Here is a 26,322-nt window from a genome sequence, read left to right as displayed (position 1 = left end):
GCCACACAGCCCGTCTGACAGATTTAAGGAATCCAGTAGTTATACTGGGGCCACAGACAGTTTCTCCCTCTCAAGATAGCTGATTAGAAACTTCGTTCTATCTGCAGCTACTTCCCTTTGCTGTGTGAGGAGGTGATTCACAGGTCAGGGGAGAAGGGGGGCCTCTGGGGAGGCGGGTCATTCTGCTCCCTGCAGGTTTCAGTTTCACGTCCCTCTAGCCCACAAACATGCAACTCACCCCAGCATCAAGCCCACCCAAATCTCGTCTGAGCTGCTGCAGCTGCTCAGTCTGGTAGCGGCCACCCCGGACAACCAAGGCTGGCTTCCACCCTGACCTGCCGATCCTCCACGCCCTGACCAGTGCTGTGCCCACAACCCCACGCACCCAGGATCCCACACTGCTCCAGGGTCAGACCAGCACAGCCTGTGTGTCCTGGACACCTCCCTGCAGATGTCTGGCGGCTCCCTGTGGAGATACTACCTCGTACTTGCTCTAGATGCATCAGCTCAAGCCAGAAGCCACGGTGCCTGCTGGCACTGCAGTCCCACACTGTGGCCACAGAGCCCAGGCTGCTCTCCGGGCCAGCCTCCCCACCCCCAGCCCAGAACCCCATCCGGCAGCCAAGGCCCGCTCCTAAATGTGCACTGGACCCATGCCGTGCTCCTGGCCTGCTCCCACACCCTGGCCCAGGGGCGTGGCCAGAGGGGCTGGTCTGCCAGGTCCTGCTCCCCTTGCTCTTCCGTTTGCCTCCCCCAGGAGGCCCACCCTAGGTCTCAGGCCAGGGCAGGTCCCTGGCTGTCCACAGAGCTCCTGGCTGGAGGGTTTGGGCAGCACTGGGGGGAGCTGCATACAGGTCAGCCAGGAGTCCACCCTGTTGGTTAACATCTCCCAGCCTTAGGGAGAGGGTCAGGGCTATAAGGATGGATGAGGTCTCCTAGCTGCTGAGAGGTATAGCCAGACATGTCCGGTGTTTGGGGAACAGAGGGGAGGCTGCCCTGGCCTCCAAGCTCCTAACCAGGTGGAGACAGAGCCAGAAGCTCCAGGTGGCAGGCTCCGAGGAGTAGAACAGACAGCATTTCCCAGGGGTTCTGAGCATGAGTGAGTTCAACAGGAGATATGGTGAGAACATTCTGGAACAGTGCATGTTAGTCATGTTAAAACAATTCTGACGTCTTCCCATCACCAGGGACTAAGGCAATGGAACTGAGATTGGTTCCAGCACTCAGGAGTTTCAATGTCACTCCACCTGGCCCCTGTACAGCCGGCAACATAGGCGCCAGGCTGTGAAGACAAGGCACCCCAGGGCTGTCTGGTGGGTGGCAGCTCTCAGGGGCTGAAGGGAGACAGGAACAGTGAGGAGGCTGCTCAGTCGGCCTGGAAAGAAGGCGGGTGGGGCTGGGCCTGGTGGCTGCAGCAGCCTGGGGGGACAGCCAGTATCTGGCCACGGGGCTCACCCTGGTCCACTGGAGGTGGAGGCAGAGGTAGGAGTGGACTCTGGTTCCCTGCTAGGCCCCAGGGGCTGGTGATGGTGCCAGGAAAGCAGAAACAGGGTCTGTTGGCCACAGGCCTGTGTTGGAGCAGCTGAGCTTGGGGGCCAGGTGAGTGGCAGGAAATTCAGGATTCAGTGGGGCAAAGGCTGGGGGCACCATCAGGGGTCGGGGGGCATGCAGGAGCCCCAGTGAGCTGGGAGACAGAGACCAGAGTCCAGGGTCCTCCACCACATAAGGGGTGCACAAGAGGTGAGCATGGACAGGAGCTGACAAGCAGGCAAGGCTGTCCCCTCATCACCAACACCAAGTCAGGCTTGGGGACAGGCCTGCCTCCCCCTTTCCTGCCCACACAGGAAAGACCCCCATAAGCTCAGGGTTCAGTTTATGCCCTCCTACCCCGTTTACTTTCCAAGTCCCCCACCCCCTGCAGCACAGCCCACGTCAGGCTGGCTGGGAAGCCCCCAGGCCACTCTAGGGTCCCTGCCACGTGCTCGGAGAGGGCACAGCACAGGGAGAGTGGTCAAGCCCCCAGGGGACTCATGACACAAGGCTTCCCCTACCCCCAGCTTCCTGGGGTCTTGCGAGCCAGCTATGGACACAGGTCAGTGGCAGGGAAGCCTGTGGTCAGCCCTGAGAGAAGCAAGGGCCCTGGGCATCTGCCAGTGAGAACTCTACAGGCGCAGGCTGCAGGATGGCCTATGGGCACCTGCAGGGGCAGAGAGGGAAGCAGGCAGTGGCCACGGAGTGTGGGCCAGGCCACCCACCTTCAGCACAGTCACCCAAACGTGAGGACACACACAGGCACTGACCTGAGAGAATTCCTTTTATTATGACCGGATGGGTGGGCCAAGGGGGCCCAAGGAGCTGTGCTCTGCCCTCTGCTGCCAGCCGGCAGCTGTGTCTCTGCCCAGGCACCGGCCTGACACCTGCATCTGCAGTCTAGCCCGACCAGAGGAGCCCCCCCGGCAGCAGGGGCAGGAGGATGGGGAGCACTCAGGGCACCCCTGGCCGACCCTCCCCACCCACTCTGAGCCAACAGCCAAGTTCCAGGAGAGGGAGGGTGGAGGGAGGCAGGGAGGAATCTCCAAAATAAAACAAGCCACCTCCACACACAGAATAAGACAAAGCAGCCCCCTGGGAGGAGCTCCCCACTGCACTTCTCTCAAATTCCTCCAGGAGGGGCCCAGGCCACGGAAGCTGGAGGAAGAGACCCACCAGAGGAACTCAGAATGCAGTCCTGAAGTGTTTGCTGAGCGAGCGAGTGAAGTCCAAGGGTCCGGACAAGCGGCACGCATCCATCCAACAGGAAAACCCTGGGGGTGGCCCGTCAAACGCACCGGGTCCATGGGCATCTGGGGAGCCCACACTCCATGAGGCCGGGCTTGGGGTAGCGTCACCTCTCAGACCTCCCGCAGTGTGCCTGGCACGTGTGCACACGCAGACACATGCAGGCACGCACACCACCGTCTCTGCACATGTGCACGCCTGGTCTGCTGGGGGCTCACCTCTCCTTCACGTGGTTCTGTGCCCCGCTGCCCCCGCTGCCGGCCCCATCCCCACTGCCCCCGCTGTGCCCTCCCCCACTGCACAGCACCTCCGTGAGGTCGTCCATGACCGCAGTCTCTTTGGGGTCAAGCAGGTTGAACTCCCTGGCGAAGAGGATGAAGTGGACGTAGAGAGTGTTCAAGTGTCCGTGTAGCTCCAGGGCCAGAGTCTCCTTGAAGTGGGAGGAGTAGATGTGCGCCAGTACGTGGAACAGGTACTTGCAGATCTTCTTCACCAGGGCCTCGAAGGAGCTGGGGAACTCCCTGCCTGGGAGGAGAGGGCCACAGCGTCATCCTGAGCTCCACCCGGGCGCCCATGGCTCTCCAGGCTTCTGGAGCGTGGTGCTCTCTGCAGGACTGGCCTGGCCTGGCCTAGGGCCCTTGCACCCACTAACCCCACCCTGCAGTCCCCTTGGTAGCCCACTGGAGGCACCTGAGTGCCCTGTCACCCTGGACCCACCCCAAGAGCTGCACCTCACAGACTGCTCATTCACCTGTCCTGGCTACTTCTGCATCAAGGGGCCTGTGACCCACCACACATGCTGGCCAACCTGGCCTCAGCCCTGGGGCCCCACGTGCTTCCCTGACAGACACACTAGGGCTGGCCATGTGGCGTGGGTGCAAGAGGGGGAGCCTGAAGGGCTGCCCTCTGGTGGCTCAGATCAGCCTGGATTACTCCAGCCCCTGCCAGGACTGGCCCAGCCCTGTGGCCGCTCATGGGCACAGTCCCCAGAGCCTGTGGTGGCAGGGCCTGGACCCTGGCTGGGCTGAGCCCTGGCCCAGGTCAGTGGCTGCTGACCACCAAAGGCTTGCTCCTCCACCTGCAGCCATGCCCATCAAGGGAGAGACGTACCATATTTTGTGGGGAACACATCCTCGTCGGTCACCAGCTTCTGCACGGAACTCATGACAAAGTCCACATACTGGGGGGCAGTGCACTTGACCTTCCTCCCCCGCTCATCATACCAGTAGTACTGTCTGTGGGGACAGAAGCAGGTGACGGTGCCACTAAGGAGATCTAGTCCCCAGCCTCCCAGCCCAGCGGTGCGGGCACTGCTGTGGTCATGAGGCAGCACCAGGTGGCAGCCACTGGCAGCAGAGGTGTGCAGGGCTCGCCTGCCCCCACCAAGACCTGGGGAGGTGCGCAGCTGCCCTGACAGGGGTCTACCCGTGCCCACTCAGAACAATGTCCTGGGAGGAATGTGACTCCAAACGGGGGCGGGTGGGGGTGCTTCATGTTTGCTACCAAGGGGCTCAAGGAACGTGTTGCCTGTGTTATTTAAAGAGGCACTGGTGGTAGTTCTTAATCACAACAAACCTGCTGTCCTGCCTCTACAGGGAGGCCTGTGTGGCCTGTCGGCTGGGCTCCACCGTCAGCAGCCCTCCCACTCCCATCAGAAGCCCCCTCCACCAGCCTGGTGGGCGGAGTGGCCCCTGCGGACAGGAAACTGGCCTCTGGACACCCACCCAAAGCCTCCCACCCTGCCCCCAGGCACAGGGCAGTCAATCCTCAGCAACCAACCAGAGCATTCGGGGCGTGGACACTGCCTGAATCCAGCTGTGCAAGTGAGTCTCCCAGTTCCTGTCAGCACCAGCTGCCCTCCAGCCCCTGCCCCACGCAGAACACAAACTGCTGGTGGGCCTCCACCCCACCCCCCTCACCTCCCCAGCCCTCTGCTCCAGTCTGCCCAGGAGACCGCTCTGCTCCCACAGGCTGCCTTAGCAGAGGCTGGACCCAGAGTGCGGGGCGGGGGCGGCAGGGGCCTGTCTGCTCTCTGCACAGACCTATCTGAAAAGGGTGTCTTCGTTGCAGCTTTACCGCGTGTACTGTACACTACGCGGAAAGGCGGCGGGGAGGAAGGCGAATTGCCTGACCAAGGACACACAGAAAGAGAAAAAGACCCCCAGCTGCCCAGACCAACCCTCTGCCCACCCTAGGACAGGGGCAGGAGCTAGTGGGGAGGGACAGGGGCTACTTCTGTGAATACACAAGGGGCCCAGACCCCAGCCCAGCCAGTGACCAGGACCACGCCCTGCAGCCTCTGCCCCACATCCCTGCTCCACCCCGCAGGGAGCAGGTACTCCTGAGCCCAGTACCTGTGCCGAGGAAGGGCTGCTAATGAGCACAGGCCCCCCATGAACAGGCAGGCCCCCAGCAAGGAGGCCAGTCTGGGTGGGCAAGCAGTCCCCCCTCCCAGCCAGTTAGTCCTGAAGATGAAGGTTGAGGTTAGCCTGGGTGCAGAAGGCAGATGCCCTCTGGCTGCTGCCAGATGCCTCAGGGAGGCCAGGCTGCACAGAGCCCAGCCCCTGTGCCCACAGGCCCAGCCATGTGAGTGTGCACCGAGCTGCTCATGACAAAGCCCCGGGAAGTTACAAAGCTCCCCATTTGCCCAGGAACGAGAAATCCAACGAGGCCCTCCCTTGGTTGGAGACCTCGCAGCTGCTTGCTGGAAATCCTCGTGTCCTCCTTGCTGATCTGTCTGCCTGAGTCCTTTTCTCCATTTGTAACTGGATTATCTTCCTACTGGTGAGTTGTGAGAGTTCCTGACACACACTGGGTCGTATGGGTCATACATACCCCCTCATAGATATGCAGTTTGTCTATAATTTGTCTTGTCTTTCTCAGAGCAGAAGTTCTAAATTTTGATGAAATCCAATTGATTTCTTTTCGTCAACAGAGCATGCCTTCTGTCATGACCAAGAACTCTTTGCCTAATGCTAAGTCAAGAAGATTTCCTCCTGTTTTCTTCTAAAAGTTTTGTAGTTTTACATTTACATTTAGAACTCATCTGGAGTTAACTCTGGTATTAAGGTGTGAGGTTCACACGAAGACTCACTTTTTCTTCTGCAGATGACTGGTTTGACCACAGCATTAGTTACGGGCTGTCCTTTCTCCGTCAAACTTCTGCATTTTTGTCAAAAACGGAAGCAGTGTTTGTGGGGGGTCTGTCTGTGGACTCTGCTCCTTCACTGACATCGTGCTGTCTCGGTGGCTGAGGCCTGACTGGAAGCCTCAGGATTGGGCAGCGGCATCCTTCCAGCTTCAGTTTTTTTTCTCAAAGTGGTCGCAGCTGTCCTGGTGACTCTGCCCTTCCACGTAAACTCTGCTGGCATTCTGGGCAGGGCTGCATTAAATGAATAGGTCAGTTAGGGGGAGAACTTGTATTTTTAGGATGCTGAGTCTTCCAGCCACCAACACAGGATGTCCTCTGCTACCATTGACCAGCGCGCTGTGGCCTGCAGCATGCAGTCTGTGTTCCTGAGTTCACACCTGCGTACGCTGCTGTTTATAAATGGTGGTGTTATTATAAATAAGCTATATAAATAGCACCGTTTTACTTATTCTGGGTGCCAACTATACACCACTAGTATATAGAACTAGGATTTTTTGTGTGTTCACCTTGCTAAATTTATTCATTTATTCCTTTTGCTAGAATTCTTGGGGTGTCTACACAGATTATTCATGTTATGTGCAAATAACAGGCAGTTTTGTTTCTTCTTTTCCAATTTTGATGCCATTTTTCCTTTTCCTTGTCTTACTGCATTACCTATCTTGAGTAAAACTGGGTATTTTGTGCTTTCCATGAAGTTAATTGGTCCATTTAATCTAAACTGTTGAATTTATGTACACAGAGATTTTTGTGACATTTCCTTATTAGCCTCCATCTGCTGGGCTTATAGGAAACTCCCTTCTTTCATGTGTCACTGATAATCTGTACCTTTCTCTTTGTCCGTCTTGCCAGAGGCTTATCAACTTTATCTTTTTAAGGAATCAACTTCTGGTTTCACTGATTTTCCTTGTTTTCAGAAATCAATTTCAGTGACTTCTACTCTTACTACTTCTGCTCAATTTGGGTTTATTTTGCGCTTTTTCTAGTTTCTTAACATGGAAGCTTAGATTACTGATATGTTTCTTCTTCTGAAATAATCATTTAATCCTATTATTTAAAGTGTGTTTATTTTAGAATGTTTGGAGAGTTTCCTGTTATCTTTCTGTAACTGATTTCTAATTTAACTTCATGATGATCAGATAACTTATTTTGTATGGTCCTGTTTCTTTAAAGTTTGTTAAGGGCTGTCATATGGACCAGGAAATGCTCCATTTTGATGCACTTTAAAAGAATGTGTGCTTTGCTGAAGAGGGTGTTCTGTAAACGTCAGTCAACCGAGCTGTCTGACAGTCAGTTAGTTGTATGTTCCTGCTGACCTAACTGGTTCCATTACCAAGAGAGGAGCGCTCAAATCTCCAGCTGCAAGTGGACTTCTGTCTATTTCTCCTTTCAGCTCTGCCCATTTGCTTTGTGTACAGGCTCCAGGGTTTGGTGCACACATTCGAGATCAACACTTCTTGAACTGGCCCTTGTGTACAGAAGCAATCTCCTTCTTTACCCCGGTTGTTTTTTGGGGCTGAAGTCTTCTTTGGTACTATTAAGGGCACTCCGGCTCTCTTTTCTATTTCTGCTCTTTTGGTGTTTATTTTATTTATTTTATTTTATTTTTTATTTTGATATCGTTAATGTACAATTACTTGAACATTATGGTTACTAGACTCCCCCCATTATCAAGTCTCCCCCACATACCCCATTGCAGTCACTGTCCATCAGCGTAGTAAGATGCTGTAGAGTCACTACTTGTCTTCTCTGTATATACTGTCTTTCCCATGCCCCTCCCTATGTTATGTGTGCTAACCATAATGCCCCCTTTCCCCTCCCTTCCCACCCACCCTCCCCAGTCCCTTTCCCTTTGGTAACTGTTAGTCCATTCTTGGGTTCTGTGAGTCTGCTGCTGTTTTGTTACTTCAGTTTTCCTTTGTTCTTATACTCCGCATATGAGTGAAATCATTTGGTACTTGTCTCTCTCCACCTGGCTTATTTCACTGAGCATAATACCCTCTAGCTCCATCCATGTTGTTGCAAATGGTAGGATTTGTTTTCTTCTAATGGTGAATAATATTCCATGGTGTATATGTACCACATCTTCTTTATCCATTCATCTACAGTGTTGGGGTATCTTTTTGTACCCTTTTACTTTTAACCCATGGCATTGCATTTAAAGTGAGTTTCTTGGGTTGGGAGATGGGTGAAACAGATGAAGAGGGAACAGAATCAGTAAGAATGTTTAATATCTGGATCTGGGCAATGGCAATGGCTACATGAGTGTACATACAGGTCAAAAGTTCTTGAGCTGTACACTAAGATTTGCACATTTTATTTTATGTACCTCAATATAAAAATTCTTTAAATTAAAAAGAATATATTGAATTTACTGACCAAAAAAAGTAAGTTTCTTATAGACTTTGTATAGTTGGCTCATTAATAATCTGTGCTTATAATCTCTGTCTTCCAATTGGTGCATCTGCACCCCTGACATTTACTAGAGGGACTATGTGTTTGCATTTAGGTTTACCATTATTTACTTACTATTTGTTCCCTTTCTCATTCCTCATAGCCCCTCTTTCCTGCCTTCTTTTGAGTTTTTTAGTATTTCCTTTTACCTATTATGTTTTTGATGGTATCATTTATACAACTATTTTAGAGGTTGCTGGAAAGGTTATAAAACAGATACTGAACTTCGCATGCTGTATCTGGAACCATGTATGAACACAGGAAGTTTCCCCCCAACAGATGACCCTTTGCCCACCCCTGGCTAGCCCTGTCTCAGGTACCCATCTACACACACTGCAAGTCCACCCCACAGGGCCCTGGTTTTGACTGCCCAACAAACATGCCTCAGAGAGCTCGGGCGGAGAGGTTCCTTCCTTCCTTGTGCCAGCCCGGGTGCCCTCCGGCCTCACCTCCCTCTGAGATGCCCTGCAGTGGCCTCTCGGAGCGGGGTCTGCTGGCTGTGAATGTTCTTGGTCTTCCTGCCTCTGAGACTGTCTCCATCCCACCTTCTCTCCAGGAGGACATACTGGCTGGAAGGAGAACTCCGTCTGAGGTGACTGTCCTCTGCTTTCAGCACTTCAGAGAGGGTGTGGAGCTTCCTTTGCCCCACCTCCACTGAGAGCCGTGGTCACCCTAGCAGTGTGCTGCACCCCTGGCTCTGCAAAGAGGGCCTTTTCTTTCCAGCAGGCTGGTTATGATGTGTCTGTATGTGGGGTCCCTGGGTTTATCCTTTTTGGAGTTCATTTAGCTTCTTGAATCTGTAGGTTTGTGTCTTTGCCAAGCTTGGTAAGTTTTTAGCCATTTTTTCCTCAAATATGTTTTTAGCACAGCCTTTTCCCCTCAACTTTTGGGACTCCAACATCACCCTTGGTTTCTGTCCTACTGGCACCAGCAGGGTGGAGATGGGCCTCAGGCCTGGGCCTTAACCCACTCGAGGTCCCACACAGACTTGCTAGTCCTGGGATAAGTGGCTCTGTGGACCTCTTCCAATCTTCCCTTTTTCTCTTAAACTAATTTGCATGAGTTTCCACCCTTAATCTCAAGTGATTCCAAGGAAGGCATTACATGCACATCAATTCCTGTAAATCTACGACAGCCTATGAAATAGGTTACAGGTGAGGAGAGGAGAGGAGAGAGCAGAGGGTTTCCCCAGATCTCCAAATTTTACACAGCAGAGCCAACATCTAGACGTACGTCTGGCCCACACCAAACCCTATGCTCTTTCAAGGAACTTCTTTGCAAACACATTAATACTGAAGGGTACTTGGGAGTGGAGATGCTGAGAACCCGGGCTTCCTTGCATACCTGCCCTGCAGCCTACCTCTGACACTGCCTGGCTGGGCTCACAGCTGGCACACGTCCTCTAGATCATGCTACACACGTGGCTTTAAAGAGCCGTCCCCGCCCACCTCCAGGATCTGTACTGTGTGTGCCCTACAGAGGGCACTTCTGTCCCACGCTGATGCCCTCCTGCCCCAAGCTCACTTCAAGCTTCTGTCCAGCCCTGCCCATCCTCCCCTAGGCCATTCCTGGCTGTGGACTGCTGGGCATGTGTGTGACACCTGAGCATTCCATTTTCCTGGGTGAAGGAGTGGAGAGCCAGCTGTGGTTTGCATTTGCTTCCACAAGGCCCAACCCCCACTGAAAGTGGAGTCCAGCCTGTCTGATTCTGAGCTAGGTCTGTGGGGGAGCCTGGCCAGCAGTGCCTACGGGCTGGTGGAACTCAGGGCAGCATGCACAAGTGCATATTCACTAGCAGAGGCTAGTGGTTCACACATTTTTGTATCTGTCCCTGATGAGGAAAGGGAGGTATCAGAAAGGAACTTCTGTGCCTCCTCCTCAGTCTGAGCCCTGGCTGACCCACCTCCTGTCCTCTGCTCCTCAGGGCTGGTACTGAGACTGACATGGCAGCTGTACTACACATACCCAACTCAAGAGCTGACACGAAGCCAGCAGGGTGCCCAGGGACACAAGCTACCTGAGGAAGTGAATGTACCTGAGCTTCCTTCTAGAAGAGAGCAACCAGGCACCAGGCTTGTGGGGAAGTCCCTAAGAAGGTGTACCAGCCCCACAAAGCCAGCCAGTGCACCTCCACCTGACCCCTAGCACCCGCCCCCTGCCCCTCGAGCGAAGCAGGCCTCTGTTACTTGACTGGATCAAACTGACACAGAGAAGGACGTCCAGCCTCGGGGTGGTTTGTGTGGAAACGCCCCTGCTCCCTCGCTGGTGGCTCTGGGAGCCCTGGGCCCCAGTGGGACTCACACACCAGGTATCCTTCCCTAGTGGCTCTGCTTCCTGTATCCCTGCCAGCCCAGGGCCTGCAGAGACAAGAGGAGCAGTCCTCCGAGGACACTGAGGAGGGCCCCAAGTCAACTGGAAGAGTCGCGTGGCACACTGCTGAGAGTGGGGTCTGGAAAGAGGGTAGTGCAGCAGCGGGGCCACACCCCCACAGCCCTCTCCCGTCTCCCAGGGGCTGGGCCGTAGCCAGGCAGTGACTCACGTGTTACACACAGCCATCGTCTGGCATGCCTCTCCTGTGCAGAATTCTGAGATGGTGCTATACTGAAGGTTGACGTGATGGAAAAATGTGGTGGCTGGAAGAGAAAAGGGTGGGGCATGAACACCAGCACCGCAGAAAGGTTCTGGGACCCCAGTGCCCTGCAGACCTGGGAGGGACAGCACTCCTAGCCACAGACTCTGGGGCTGGCATCCTTATCACAGACCAGAGACAAAGGCCGGTGGAGCAGCAGCCTTGTATGCTGGTCCCCGGCTGCTGCCATGTGGGCCAAGCAAATGCATGAGCAGAGAGTTGGTGGCAGTCTAGACTGAGACCGCTGCATAAGGGGTGGGGTAGACAAACATCCCATGCCAGCAAGGGGCATGGGCCTCTTGAACTCTGACCCTGCCCTTACAAACACCAGCTGGTCAGGGACACCCACCTCAGCACCGATGAACAGAGGGCAACTCTAGTCCACCACCCACGAGGCCCACTGCACTTCCAAGGAGAACCAATTCCCTGTGGAATCCTACCACAGGTTCAACAGCCCTCCGTGTGGCATGCTGGGAGCCCTGAGCCCCATCCTGCCCTGTGAGTAGGGTAGATCCACCACCCCCTCCTATGCACCACGGCCACCAGCCCTGTGTGCGCTCTCTCTCCCTGGCCTCGTGCTCCATCCTCAAGTGAGGCCAGGACCTCTGTGGCATGGGAGCCGAGTACCAGCTCTGGGGAGTCCTCAAGGAAACCAGGGTGAACTCGAGGAAACCACTGCTTCTCTGCCAGCTGCAGAGGTCCTGGCACCCCACCCCATCCACCCTGGCCCCGCCACGTCCACTGCACCCCCACGCACTGTTGCTGGCCAGCCACTCATTGAGGTCAATCTCCCGGGGCAGTACCACCAGCTCCTTGAACTCGAAGTCAGTGATTCTGGACTTGGTGTACTCTGGCTCCAGGTACATCTTCTTCTCTTCTGCAGCAGGCTTCTTCCCGTTGGGCTTCGCTTTAGACTTTCTGCAGGAGAGAAAGGAGCACTGGGTTACATACAGCATGGCAAATACTAGAATTGCGGCCACGGGCTAGGCCCCAGGCAGAGCTGTCCCCAATAACTGCCAGTGGGACACAAGGGGTCTCCCAGAGAAACAGGTGCCAGGCATGGCAAGACGCTGCCCTGTACTGGTACCCACCCCTGCAATTATCAGGGGCCTGTGGCTAAGCCACCCTGCCAATACCAGGGGAGAGTGGAATGCAGAGATGCCAGCTGGAGGCCTGATGTCAAGGCCGCACCTGGAACTGGGGATGCAGGCAGCCCCAGGCCCACTGAAGGTGGGGTGCTGGATGCTAGTTGGCTCACCCCAACGTGTAACACCATGGTCCTGTCACCACCTTGGCCCACACCTCCAGCTCAGGCTCCCTACACACGTCTGCCAGGGCCAGGCGGGAGCCAGGGACTGGCATGTGCCCTTCTGTGTCAATGGCCTATGGGCCACCCTCACTAAGCATGGGCTACATGCTGACGCCCCGAGGCTCACCCCAGCCTGGTCTTCCTGCTGTCACCAGGCTGTGGGCTCACCCTGCACACCCTCCCTAGGGCCCGTGTAGGATCCCAGGCAGGGGCCAGGTGGGCATGGGCCGGGTGGGCATAGGTCAGATGTTACAGAGATTGTGGAAACAGCCACTTCGCACTAAAATCTTTCCTTTTTTAGGAAACTAGTTCTTTCCATTAGAATATGCTGCTACATAACAGAACAGGCTTGCTGAGGCTATTTTGACATGGAAGAGTACCCATTTTGAAATGTCTGTTTTCATTCAAATATGTCAACACAAGTTGCTAAGCTCAAGAACTAGTGCTCTGCGGTGCTGCAGGGGCCTCATCCCCTCCTCAGCGGGGGCTGTGGCCCCAGAACCAGCCTCCCACCAGCTGCCCAAGGCAGGAGCTGGGCCATGCAGCCTAAGCACTCAAACGAGAGGGAACTTCCCTGAGAAGGAAACCTGACCAGCAGAGCAGCCCAGAGCCCAGGCTGGCTGTTGACAGTGAGTGTCTGTCACACCACAGCCTACCCTGGGCAACCTGTGCCTCAGAGCAGAGGGGCCCCGTGGAGGCCACAGCCCTGCACAGTGGCTCCCCAGTGTTGTGTGGGGTGCAGTGGCATTTAAGGTCCAGAATTAGGTTCTTGGGGAAAAGTCTGAGAAATAAAAGGGAAACTCCTGGGTCTTCTGGTTCTGGTTCTTAAATGATTCCAGGTAGGGGTGTGGGGGTCAAAGGCCTCTGCAGCTCCCTGACCTTGTCCTTTTTTCCTTCTGTTTTGAAAAGCTGCTAGTGGTTTATGTAAGAGAAACAGGAAGGGAAATGCTCCCTGAATGCCAGGGAGATGTTTTCCCTTCAGCTCACAGCAGATTTCGCCTTAAAAGGCAATGTGTCTCAGCCTCTGGGTACAATGCAGGACTGGCCAGTGCCAGGCAGGCTGTAGTGTCCTGGGGACACTGGTGGGATTCTCGGCCCTGCTTGGTGGGCTGAGGCTGGAGCGCAGGCATGGACACACACACACACGTGTATACATGCTCACAGCAAGTACTTTGGGGTCCCCGTGGTGGGTGGGGCTGTTTGCCAGGGACAAGTGTGGACGCAAGCTTCTCAAGGCCCTATGGCCCCTCAGCTCTGACAGTGAGGCTCCTAGCCTTCCCCAGAATACACAGAAGGAGGCCAGAGCCCAGGAGGGGTTGGGGAATCCGGGGAGCATGCTCCACTGACATCCTTGGACACTCCACTGGGAAATGGGTAGGTAGGCAAGCCGTTTCACTCCCTGCCCCTGGGTCTGTGCTGCTGAGTCAAGTGCCACACTGTCTGGAATGTCAGGGTGGTCCTGGAAGGCCCCTGAGCAACAGCCCCAGACATGAGACCAGCCTGCCGGATGTGCCAGTCTCTGCTCTGATCACCCTTAAGTGTCCATCTGCAGGCAGATTCTCAACCATGAGCACAGGCCTACCTGAGCTCTAAGTACACACCTGCCCATACCTCACCCCAACTCATACCTGGCCATGACCATGCCCAGGCCAGCCACACAAACTAAGGCCTGGGCTCCAGTTCTGGAGGGTCCTGTGATACCAGGTGCAGGGGTGGGGTAAGGTAGGGGCCCTGGCTATGAAGCCGGTTGCCTGACCCACTTCCCTGCTCTGCCATTTAGGAGTCATGTCACCTGGTGACTCACAGAATGCATGTCCGCATCAACCTGTGGATGGCTGTTGCACGAGTGACCAGGCAGAGCCACTATCAACCTGCAGGCAGCAGCTACACGAGCAGATCGGGCAGGATGGCCATCTCCGCTGGGTACTGCAGGGCCTCTGGGCCCGGCCTGCGCTGGGAAGAGGCTTTATCATGGTGTGGTGTCCTCATGCCAGGGGAGACCATTAGCCCCTGCGGGTGCCCTCGTCTCCCGGCTCAGAGGGCCAGGCAAGGTGGCCCCAGAAGGCTCTGGGTAGACATGCTGGGCCATGGGCTGGGGCTGCCACCTTCTTACCTCCTACTGTCCGCACCCACCACCTGCAACAACCGGCAGGCGCACACAGGCCTCCAGCTCACCTCCCCAAGTTTCCCTGTCCCTGTCACCCGGGGCTGGCCCAGGTCCCTGACCCCTGCACAACTTGGGAGAACCTTCTGGCAGGCTAGCCAGCCCAGCTTCCTTGGACCAGGTCACAGAACCTTCTCTTGCTCAGTCCCATGGTGCAACGGCAAACTTAACGGGTCAGACCTCTGGTTTCTGCCTGTAATTCCTGGGATGCTCTCCTGGGAGGGCAGGCAGGTGGCCTGCTATGGGGACAGACCCTGTGGAAGGAGGGGTGGAGAGAGAGGTGCCCAGAGATGGCTGGAGGCAGACACATAGGTTCTAGAACTCATCGGTCATGCCACGAGGACCACCACCGGTCAGGCTTGGCCCACACCTCAGGTCCACACCAAGAGGCCTGCTTAATTCAAAGACAGAATTAGAAAAGCAAGGGATGTGTACTTCTATTTTAAAAATCGTGACCCGCTGAAATGACAGGGACAAATGAGAGGGAGTCTGATGCAGGGTGACCATGACGCATGCTGAGTGATGTGTGGGCAGTGCTCCCAAGTCCTGGGAGCACAGGTCAGAGCTGCCCTCTGGGGCCAGGAAGGCCTGCCAAGATGACATGCATGTGCAGCGCATGCTCCTGCTCCCGGACAGGGAGGTGCTGGGGTGGGTGTCTCTATCTCTGCTATGACAGGTCAGAAAAGGCAGGGGCAAGAGGACTGAGGGCCGTCTTCCTGGCAGCGCCCCCATGGCAGACGGCAAGGCACAGGCCACCTAAGTGAGGCCCCTTGTGGACAAGCTTCCATCACCTCACCTAAGGACAACAGACACCCTGCTGGTGGAGAGGGGTCCGCCAGGAGGGCTCAGGATGGAATGAGGCAAGACAGCTGTGGTCACACAACATGGTCCATCAGAAAGTCAGATGGGCCACCGATGGGCCGCCTACTCCCACCCAGACCATCTGGGGCTGCAGGTCCCTGCAGCGGGTGAGCTCCCTTCTGTAAGCAGCAGCAAGTGCAGGCACTTAGGGGAAACCCGGCTCCAAACCAAATCTGGAGGGGCAGCCAGGGGCCCACAGAAGCTGCACATCATGGAGACCATACATGGGAGGGTGGCAGACACACAGGTAGTTGCAGCTCCCAGACTGACCTTGGGCAAGAACTGGGCCCGCAGACACCCCCACCGATCCCCTGCTGTGTTCACCTGAGCACTCTGCCAACTGCCTGAAGCACCACTTTGCAGCTGAGTCCAGTTTTGGGGGGCTGGCTGAGCAGAGCTCCGTCTGCAGGGAGACGGCTGTGAGCTGCAACCATGATGGGACCGTGCAGAGGTGGGAAGTGGGAGTCCCAGGAATGGGACAGTGTGCGCACGCTCCCTCCCTTCCTCCCTCCCCCGCCCTCCCAGGACAGCCAGCCAATGAGGTGGCTCAGCAGAGAGAGAAGGGTCTGGCCTGGTGGAGACAAACAGCTGCTCCTCTCACAGGCCAAGTCCGGTTAAATGAGGGAGTATCTCCATCGTGCTTCAAAGAGGGGCCGCCCAGGTGCTGTGTGAGGGAGGTTGCTGCCCCTGGAGCGCACAGGCCCGGGAGGGACCCACCTGCGAGGCAGCCGTGAGGCTGGGCGCACCCTTGCTGAAAGCACAGGAAAACCCGGCTCACTTAAGAGCAAGTGGGAAAAGCCACACGCTGAGTCCAGTGAAAACAGGAGAGAACAGAGACAGTAACACCCCACTCCAGACGGACACACGCATAAAACAAGTGAAAACTGTAACCCAACAAACTAGAGAACATCAGGGATAAACCATCTATAGAAAGATTTGAAAAGAGAAGCATAAGAACTCAAAGTAAGAAGTGAGAGCCCCTAGACTAGAAGGGTCACAAAGCCGCACTGCAGGACCCTCAAGATGAAAAGGAGGCTTCCACTGGGTGGTGATGGCAGGGCGGCTGCTGCGTCTCACCTCCACCATCAACAGCTACCAGACAACGTGGGCAGCACAGAACGGTGGCCCTGAGGGCAGGGAACACATGGGGGAGCAGCAGCTGCCCACCAGAGGTGGGGTTCAGGGAGGAGGGGCTTGAGCAGGGTGGATACCAGGATCCAAGCTGGGGCTGCCAGGGTGTTGAAATGTGCAGGGCAGGGCACCAGAAGGGGCGGGGCTGTTCAGAGAAGGGACTCTAGAAACAAGGGCAAATATGAAGAATTATATACAACATTAGCTTTGAGAAGTTTAAGAAAATTGATAAATTTCCCAACTGACCAAAAAAAGGGAGAGAATGTGAGTTAGAGGGATGCAAATTGCCAATATAGAAATGAAAGAGACATCACTAAAGATATTACAGACATTAAAAGGATAACAAGAGACTACAGTGAGCAAGTTTATGCCAACAAAATCACAGATCAAACAGACAAGCTCTTTCACAAACACAAGTTACCAAAACTGACACAAGAAGAAGCAGAAAAATGTGAATAATTAAAAACCTTTCTACAAGAAGCCAGGTGGTGCAGGTAGCTTTATGGGTAAATTCTACCAAATGGATAATGAAGAATAATGCCATTCTTACATAGACTTTTTCAGAAAGAGAGGAAGAGGAAACACTACCCAACTAGTTCAGTGAGACCAAGTCAGACAAGAACATTTACGATAAGAAAAATTACAGAACAACCCCACATGGACACAGATATGAAAATCCCTAAGAAAATACTGGCAAAATGAATCCAGCAATATATAAAAATAACAGATCATAACCAAGAGAGACCTATCTCAAGAATCTAAAAGCTTATCTAACATTTGAAAATCAGTCATATAATTCACCACATTAACAGAACAAAGGAGAAAAAAAATGATCATCTTAAATAGATGCAGAAACAGTACCTGGAAAAATAGTCATATAAACTCTCAGCAACCAGGAATGGGAGGGGATGTTCCCAGATGATAAAGGGCACCCATTAAAAAATCTAAAGCTAGTATTAAATGCTCAGTTGAAAGACTAAACATCTTTCCCTTAAGATCAAGAGAAAGGCAAGGATGTTCACTCTACACTACTTATGTTCTTAGATAGTCTTAGCTGGTGCAATAGGGCAAACAAAGAAAAGGTTTAAATATTGGAAAGGAAATGGATGTCTTGTTTGGGAAATAACACAGTTGTATATACACAAAATTCTAGGAACCTGCAAAAAAATCTGCTAAAGCTGAAAAGTGAATTTAGCAATATCCCAGGGTATAAGGTCAACATACAAAAATTAATTTTATCCCTACATACTAGCAACAAACAAGTGGAAAACACAATTTTAAAAATTTACAATGTAGTTTTCAAATTTTAGGAATAAATTTAAAAGGTACACAACCTCTCACTAGGAAAGTACAAAACATTACTGAGAGAAATTAAAGACATAAACAGATGAAGAAATTTACCATGAAGACTCCATATTGTTAAGATGTCAGTTTTCCCATTTCAACACAGATTTAACATAATGCTATCAAAATCCCAGTAGAATTTTTGTGGAAATTGACAGGATGCTTCTGATATGTATATGGAAATGCAAAAGAACTCAGTATAATTAAATCATTCTTGTAAAAGAACCAAGTTGGAGGATTCACTAATTTCAAGACTTACTTCAAAGATCATAGTGCTCAAGACATTTGCATTGTCACTGATAATATAAACGGATACATAAATAAAACAAAGTTCAAAAGTAGATCCACACTCAATTTGGTCAATTAGGCTTCAACAAATGTGTTTAATTGATTATATGGGGAAAGTAAAGTCCTTTCAATAAATGGTATTGGAAAATTGAACAGCCATAAAAAATAACTCAAGACACCCTAAACAAAAGGTAATTCAAGATGGATCTTAGACCTGAACACAAAAGATACAATGCTTGTCAAAGAACACAGGACAATGTCCTTGCCAATCTCGATGGAGGCAAAGGTCTCTCTGGGTGTGTAAAGCACTACCATTTATAAAGGGAAAAGCTGATTCTGCTGCATCAGAACTTAAACCCCTACACGTGCAAGCACTCACACAGTGTACACCTGGTATTCAAAACACTGTGCACAAAAATGAATAAGCAAGCCACAGACTGGGAGAAAACACTATGCACACGTCTGGCAAAAGACTTGTATCCAGCCTACAAACAGCAGTCCTACAAGTCAGTAGGAACAGACGGCCCCATTTCCAAAGAGGGCTAAAGACCCGGACAGACACTTTACAGAGGGCCCTGTTCACGTGGCAGGGGCCCAGGAGGAAGCACTCAGCACCACTGGTCGCCAGGGCGATGCACTGAGACCCACAGACACCACGGGGCAGGATAAAGTCAGACAGCCTGAGAATGCCGAGGGCCTGTGAGGAGGCAAAGCAGACACTGCTGGTGAGACTGGGAAACCATATAACCCCTGGGGGCCAGCTGGCAGTGCCATACAGAGTAAGGCACACATCGCCCTATGACCCAGTGAGTCCACACTGAGGGCTAACCCAACAGCAGCTCAGCACACGTCCACACAAGTGTGGCAGGAGGACGTTTACGGTGGCATTACTCACAGCAGCCAGCACCTGGGGATGGCCCAAGTCCACCAGGAGAAGAATCGTGGCACACTCACATGCTGGAATCCTGCTCAGCCATCTGAGGCATACTATCACCGACAGGATGGGCTAAACCTCAGACGTTACGCTGGGGTAAAAATGCCAGAAACAAGAAAGTGTCATTCCATTATATATGAAGTTCTAGAAAAGGCAGAAATATCACAAATCCTTTGGTGAATATAAGTCAGGACAGCAGTTGCCCCTGGGGAAAGAGGCGGCAGGTAAATGGTGAGGAATGGCTGGGGAAGGACACGATGGACATATTCTGGGTCTTAGGGTGTGAACTACAGGGGGTATTCACACCTGCCAAGACTCAGTTACCTGTACACTTAAATTATACACCACCTTTTAGCTACTGTGAAGCCACTGTGAACATGGCTGTGCAGGCATCTGTCCATCTGAAACCCTGCCTTCAATTCTTTTGGGGGCAAACCCACGAGTTGAGTTGCTGGGACACACAGTAATTCTATTTGTAACTGTCTGAGGAAGCTCCACACCGTCTCCCATGGCAGCTGCCCCATTTCACGTTCTCCAACAGTGTACGAGGGTCCCTAGCTCCCCGCACCCTCTCCAGGCCTGTTTTCTGTTTTTGATAGTAGCTGTCCTGACAGGCAGAAGGGGCTCATCACTGTGGATGGGGTCCGCATCACCCCAACGTGAGTGACGCTGAGCATTTCATGTGCTCACTGGCCGCCTGCCTGCCTTTGGATAAATGTCTACTCCAGTCCTCTGCCCACTTTTGAATCAGACTGCTTTTGTATTGCTAAGAGTGAGACATCTTTGAATACATCTTGCTTTAAAATGTGACTTTGGAACCATGTGGACACTTGATGTATGCATAAAACAAAATTAAACTTAAAGGCACTTCCTAAACATGCAAAGTACAGGAAACAAATAGGCCTGTGTCCAGCTGCAGAAACTTCCCGGTGGTGCTCACCTGCCATGTGAACAGACACCCTAGCAGGTTACACGTGAAGGTCCCCATGCTACAAGGGCCAGTTCTCTGGCCAGTTTCTGCACCCCTCATGTTGGCCTGGCTGGTGTGGGTGCAGGGTGGGGGCCAGCATGGCCGAGAATGGGCTCTGTGGTGGGGAGACACAGATGTGGGTTGGGGAGGTCCTGAGCTTGGGTTTGAAGTACTTGCAAGAACTCAGAGTGCACTCTGTGCTCACAGCTTCTCTGCCTGTCCACTGAAAAAGCTGAAGGAAAATAACGAACAGAGGAGCAGAGAGCACGCCTGACGTCAGACTGTGGCCTCTGCACGCACCTCCCCTACAAGGAGCCAGGAGGGCTCCAGAATGCCAATTCCACATCTGCACACTGACGTCACAGTAGAGGACAGTGGCGCTGTCCAAGGCTACTAAGGTCCCTCTCACCCTGACTCAGAACCAGCCTGAAGACATTTCCTGGCCGAGGACGGGGCAACTGAAGTACAAGTAAGGCCAACAATTGACGGCTTGGAACACAAAGGTGGTTAAACCCACACCTGACTATCGTTTTACAAAAACACCTCCTTACTGACCTTTGGAGGACAGCAAAGAACCAAATCCACACTTTGAAGGCCAGTTAATGGAAGGGAGGAAAGGGAGAATTAAACACTCCTGCTTTTCAAGGCACCCACCTAGTTGAGGAGGGTATGATTTTCTTTGTGGAATTGCTCACCGAACAGTGAGGCGAGGCCACTGGGAGACAGCCTTTGCAATAACTAACGAATGAGTCTTCTAGGCAGGGGTCAGCAGGAGCCGTACAATTCAGGATGATGGACATCACACACCTCCTGCTGTAAGTACGCAGCCACCAACACCCTGGACGAAAAGGAACTGACCAGCCAGTGCTGAGGTACAGCCTGCGACACACAGGACAGAGACATATGCCGAACCGGACCACGAGGACACAGCAGGCAAAATGCGGACATGGGGAAGCAGCACAGGAAAGGCCACCTGGCTTCCTCAACAAACAAGCACAGCAGCAAATACAGGTGTTGCGGGGGCCCGCGGCTCAGCAGACTCATCTGATACAGGCTGCAGCCTCCTCAAGAGCACTGCACCAACATCACCCTCTTGCAGAGTGAGATGCCACCAGTCCAGGGCCAGCTGAAGGGGACACTGGGGTCTCTGTGCTGTTTTTGCAGCTTCTAGTGAGTTTATAACTATTTCAAAATATAAAGTGAAAAAAGGGGATTATAAAATCTGTCAACCAATGGTAACGTATGGACTTGACTTTAATCCAGACACTAAAAAGCTAGAGAAATGTGAACACTGGTGGGATATTTGGTGTTAAGAATCTACTGCTCTTGGTGTGATAATAAGATGGCTTACATTAAAGGAAAAAAACCCCTATCCTTCACGTGCACATGGAAGTATTTACAGATGAAGTGGTATGATGTCCAGAATTGCTTCAGTTATTTGAGTGATGGGGAGTTAAGGAAAGAAGGCAGGACACTCAGGGTAGTATGGGGTGCCAGCTTGGACACAGAGCTTTGAACAAGCTGCCGTCTGGTGTCAGGATGCAAGCTGGCCCCTAACCAGGGACAGGCCTCCCTGTGGGGACCCGCAACCCCTTTGGCCCCAGTGCAATTCAAATGCACACCTGGGGCAGAGCAGCAAGCACTTCCCATCCACCCACGGCCTCCTCCGGGCAGCTGACACAGGTGCAGTGCTCGGATCTGGTGAGTGAGTGTAGGGACTGGCGCTCAGGGCTTGTGCCCACAGGAACCTGCCCAACTGCTCCAGGTGACAGCAAGCTTCCTGCTGGGTGGGCAAGGCTGGAGCATGTGGGGCCAGGGCCCCCACAGGACCTTCCAGGCACACCACACTGCTGTGCAGGCTGACATGACTGCTTTCCTGATAGAGCAGGAGATGGGGCCTAAACATGCATGTCCACATCTAAACCAAAGTGTAAGTTACAACCACTGGTGGCAGTGTGGCAGTGCACTGGCCTCTTCCAGTCGTTGGGCAGGGAGGGTATGATCTACAGGTGAGGACATGCCTCTAAGATGCGCGTGCACAGTCTCCTAACATAACGGGTCACCCCTGCCTGCCTGGGGGTGGGGGGCGACTGCACCTTCCTCCATAGATTAGGCAAAGGGGAAAACACCCCCAAACTGGTCCTCTAACCTGGGCTGTGCCACCAGGAGAGCCCTGGAAACCCACCAGTCCCCGTGTGCACAGGACTCAACAGGTGGTCCCTCATGGCTTGGTGGGTGCTTGGCTGCCCTGAGAGCTCCTGGCTGGCTGTCACTGGATAGCCAGCTGCACAATAGCCAGATGCTCTAGGGAACCTGGTCCGCCCCCCAGACTCATCGCCTGGGCTTGCTCCCAAAGGAGCAAAGAGAGCTCCCAGCGCTAAGGATGGCCTTTTCCACCACAACAGACCTGCCACAGAAAGCAGACCCTCCTTGCAGCAGCTCAGGCCACGGAGGCAACTGTAAACCCTCATCAAGCGCATGCAGGCCTCAAGCTTCACGGTGATGAGGGCAAGTTGAGTGAGTGACAGACTCAGGGGGGGCAGCAATGGGGCTGCCAGCAGGTGTACCTTTCAAACCAGAGTCCTCCAGACACAGTTCCAGCTGGGGCATACTCCTGGTCAAGGCAGAGAACGGGGACTGAGTTTTACCTACTGCTTAAAACAGCAGGATGCTGGCCAAATGGACATCAAGCCGTGAAACACAGATCCCCTTGAGATGCGAGCCACCCACAAGGTAGCGAGTGATGGCTGCCCCGCCCCCTGCCCTACACAGTAGGGAGGGGACAGGTGGGGCCTCAGTGGAGGTGTCTCAGTGGGGAGGCCAAAGCCGTCAGAAGTGGGCAGGACACCAGGCACAGGTCAGGGTGCATGAGCAGAGGAACTCCTGGGGGAGGCACCTGCGAGGGTCAGAGGACCATCCTGAAGGCCCAGCCCGGGCGCAAACCCCCACAAGGCATCAGGTGGAGTGGGGGTGAGGTCCGTACCAGTGGTGGGAAGACTTGGCCCTGCATGGCACGCTGCCCCAATCCCGCAAACGGAGCAGAAACAGAAACTGAAGGAAGTCACCCATCTCCCAGCTGAGTGCAAGAAACATGGGTGGAGAATAATTTCAAATACCCAGGTCACAATCTCACCGCTAGTCAGAAATGACCAAGCCTTCAAGGAAGGAGGAAAATGTGATTCATTAACTAGGAGTCGAACTGACTGAAAATGGCCCCCAAACTGCCAGATGGCAGGACTAGCAGGTAGCAGTGACCATGGCTGTGTCCCACCCATCCCAGAGCTGGAGGAGGCCCTGAACATGCTGGGTAGGTGGTGGAGACTCAGAAACCGGAATGCCTGAGATGAACAAGGCCGTGGACAGGACACACGGCACAGTGACTGGGGCGGCAGCGAAGCTTGGCAGGCCTATGAGAGCTCAGAGCCGCCCAAAGTGGAGCCGAGGAGCTGAGCCTCAGCCACTGAGTCAGCACCAGCAGGATGCACGGGAACAGGCCACCAGTGACGGGACATCCTCTCAAAACATGAATCTGAAGAAGGATTTGCATCTGGAAAACTGATGACTTCTTACAGCTCAGAAACTAGACAAAACCCAACGGAAAGCGGGGAAAAGGCCCAAACAGACCTTTGCCAGAGGAGTGAAGGCAGCACAGTGCTGGGTCTTCGGGGGCACAGAGTGAACCCCAGGAGAGATGCCTCATGCCTGGGAGAGCGGCTGGCTGTGCAGGCCGCTCATGCCAAGGCTGACAAGGGCAGATGCTGGCGCTCTCACGTGCGACTACAAAAGGCCACCGCCACTCCAGAACGTGATCTGGCAGCTTCTTAAACGTTAGACATAAGAGTCTCGTATGACCCAGGCATCCCACCCTGAGGAGAGAAGGAGGCGTGTGCCTGGACAGAGGTCTGCACACAAGTGTTCACCACACCTTCCTCTGGAAGCACCCACGAGGCCTTGGCCTTAAATACAGACTGGCTGAGGCCTGCCTGGGCCTCGAGTCCCAGCCGACAACAAACAGCAAAGGCCTCCTGCATGGAGGGAGTATGTGGTCCTGCGGAGTGGAAAATAAGCTCATGCTGTGTGACTTCACTCATGTGACTCCCAGAAAAGGCCACTAAGGCGTAACAACAGAGGCATGCCGGTGGTGGCCTGGGAGGGGCGAGAAGGAAGCGTCACACAAAGGCAGGAAACTTGTGGGGCGCATTCCCTGCCTAGATTGTGCTGATGGCTTCGTGGTTCCCTCCTCTCTTCTCCTCTCCTCCTTTAGTTTACCTGGCTCCGTCCCTACTGCCTCCACAGTGCTCCCGAGGCCCCGGGGCCTTTGCCTTTGCTGTTTCTTCTGGCTGGAATAGTCTTCCTCAGATAGCCACGTGTTCCAGGTCCCTGGATCACACCTCGGCTTACCAAAGAGGCACCCTACCCTCCCCCACAACCATCCTATCTTGAGCCTGAGGCTCCCTCCCTCCCCATTCTCCTCATCCTGGCTAACCCCACACCTAACACTCTCTTACCCAGTGCTCATCAGCACTCATCAGACACACGTCTGGGAGGCACAGGGACCTTGTTTTGTTCACTGTGTTCCAGCACTCAGAACAGGGTGGCAGGCGGGGCATGGGGGCAGTCACTACCTGCTGGGTGAATGCATGCACAACTCTACATTAATCAGCACTGGGTCCAGAAAACAGCTCCTAAACATGGAGCAGCTACAAGTGAGTGGTGAGAGACACTCAACCCCAATCAAACAAAAACCTGTCTTCCCTTTCCAAAGGAAGTTCCTCACATCCCATGCTTAGCAGTGGGGGGCAACATCCAGGGCTGGGAATGTGGGGCAGGGCAGACTCCTCCCCAGCTGTGACCCATCATTCCACAGCAACTTGCCCCAGGACGCTCCCAGGTGCTCAAATCACCTGCATAAAGGGGTGGATGACAACCTAAACACACAGCTGGCAGGGAGGGGGCACAGCCTAAAAGGGCCAGTGGATGCTGGGGAGTGCTGAGGTGGCAGAGGGGTGCCTGTGCAGGCCCAGGCCGTGCCCCTGACTCTCTAGCATACCCCACAGCGCTGCGGCCTGGCCTGAGGCCACAGGTGGGGCCGTGGGGCAAAGGTGCTCTGTGTGCCCAAAGCACAGGCAGACAGGGGAGACACTGGGGCTCCGGCTCCAGACCCCACCATGAAGCGAATGAAACAAACGTCTGGTTCCCTGAGCACAGTGGTCAGGCTTCCACGGACCGCAGCAAAATATCAAATGTTGATATTCTGATCTCTTCCTATCAATCACAGTTGTTCTTAATGGCACCTGGAATGGTGAATTCTTCCCAGAAGGTTTTCATTTGACTGTCCAAAACCATCAGAGAAACCAGTATGTATGGTAGCCAGATGTATTTAAGAAATACATCTTACACGTATTACTTAAATAGTAAGATATGAAAGTCAAAATCACACTTCCTGATCCACAGGCTGCAGAATGGGGGTTGTGCTAGGAGGCATGGGGACCACATGAATCTCGTGCACTTCAAGGACACCCTGGTAGTAACGTGTAGAGAGAGGGGGGCAGAGTGGCACTTCAGGCAGCCACCCAAGGAAGGAAGGGCTGACACCGCAGCCCTGGGGCAGTCCGGGGCTCAGCAGCAGCCCCAAAGGGCTCTGCAGATCCCTCAAGCTGCAGAGTGACTTGTTGGACACCAAAGCACGTGTGCTGCTTGCTGATAAAGGGGAGACAGCTTCCCCATCCCCCATGACTTTTCCCCTCCCCTGTGTGACCTTTTGGCTTCCAGGGGCATCCGACTTTGAAAAGCAAACACTGGCAGTTCTCTTCTGCTGCAGATTACTGCATGAGCAACATGGTCCCAGGCAGCTCCTGTGGGCCCATGCTGAGGAGATGGGGCAGAGCTGGGAGCCCTCAGTAGATGACCACGTGGGGGCACCGGGCTTCCTGGGCTCACCCTGGCTCTCCCACCTTACTGGCGGGTGGGACCTCTTTCGGAAGCCTCCCGGGGCCCCTGCACACACAATGCATGTGGCCCGTGTGAGGGCCCACCCTTGGGTCTGCTGAGCACACCCTCTGCTTATCCCACCAAGATGCACAGAGCAGGACTTGGGGTGAGTGTGCCCCAAACTTTGGCCAAGTGCTGGCTCTCAGCACACAAGCTTCTGACCTCAACAGGCTGTGGGGAAAGGCCGTAGGTGGGTGAGGCTGGAGGGATGGGGGTTTTGGTGGGCAAGGAGGGTCTGTGCAGTTGAACAGCACAGCAGAGCCCTGGAAAGGGGCGAGTGTGAAGAGAACAGGGGTCCTGAGGAGGGCTGAGCTTGGATGC

At 53.9% G+C, this 26,322-nt stretch overlaps 1 protein-coding gene across 2 annotated transcripts in view; it reads right to left on the bottom strand.

Moving 5' to 3' along the window:
• Positions 1-2,296: 2,296 nt before the first annotated feature.
• Positions 2,297-26,322, bottom strand: part of MOB2 (MOB kinase activator 2) — a 79,704-nt gene continuing 55,678 nt past the window's right edge. The window contains exons 1-5 of one of the 2 annotated variants that reach the window (XM_036875908.2): positions 15,668-15,792; positions 11,767-11,927; positions 10,920-11,013; positions 3,889-4,013; positions 2,297-3,303 (exon numbers count right to left, since the gene is read on the bottom strand). In XM_036875908.2, coding sequence (XP_036731803.1) covers positions 2,993-3,303; positions 3,889-4,013; positions 10,920-11,013; positions 11,767-11,927; positions 15,668-15,777 — 801 coding nt within the window. In that variant the 5' untranslated portion in view covers positions 15,778-15,792 and the 3' untranslated portion in view covers positions 2,297-2,992. Of the gene's footprint in view, positions 3,304-3,888; positions 4,014-10,919; positions 11,014-11,766; positions 11,928-15,667; positions 15,793-26,322 lie in introns of those variants that run through there. The other variant, XM_036875909.2, reaches the window with a different exon arrangement.

The sequence above is a fragment of the Manis pentadactyla genome, chromosome 9, assembly GCF_030020395.1.
Source record: "Manis pentadactyla isolate mManPen7 chromosome 9, mManPen7.hap1, whole genome shotgun sequence".
Classification (NCBI taxonomy): Eukaryota; Metazoa; Chordata; class Mammalia; order Pholidota; family Manidae; genus Manis; species Manis pentadactyla.
The sequence above is the reverse complement of the archived record's forward strand: the minus strand, read 5'-3'. Positions and strand labels throughout refer to the sequence as shown.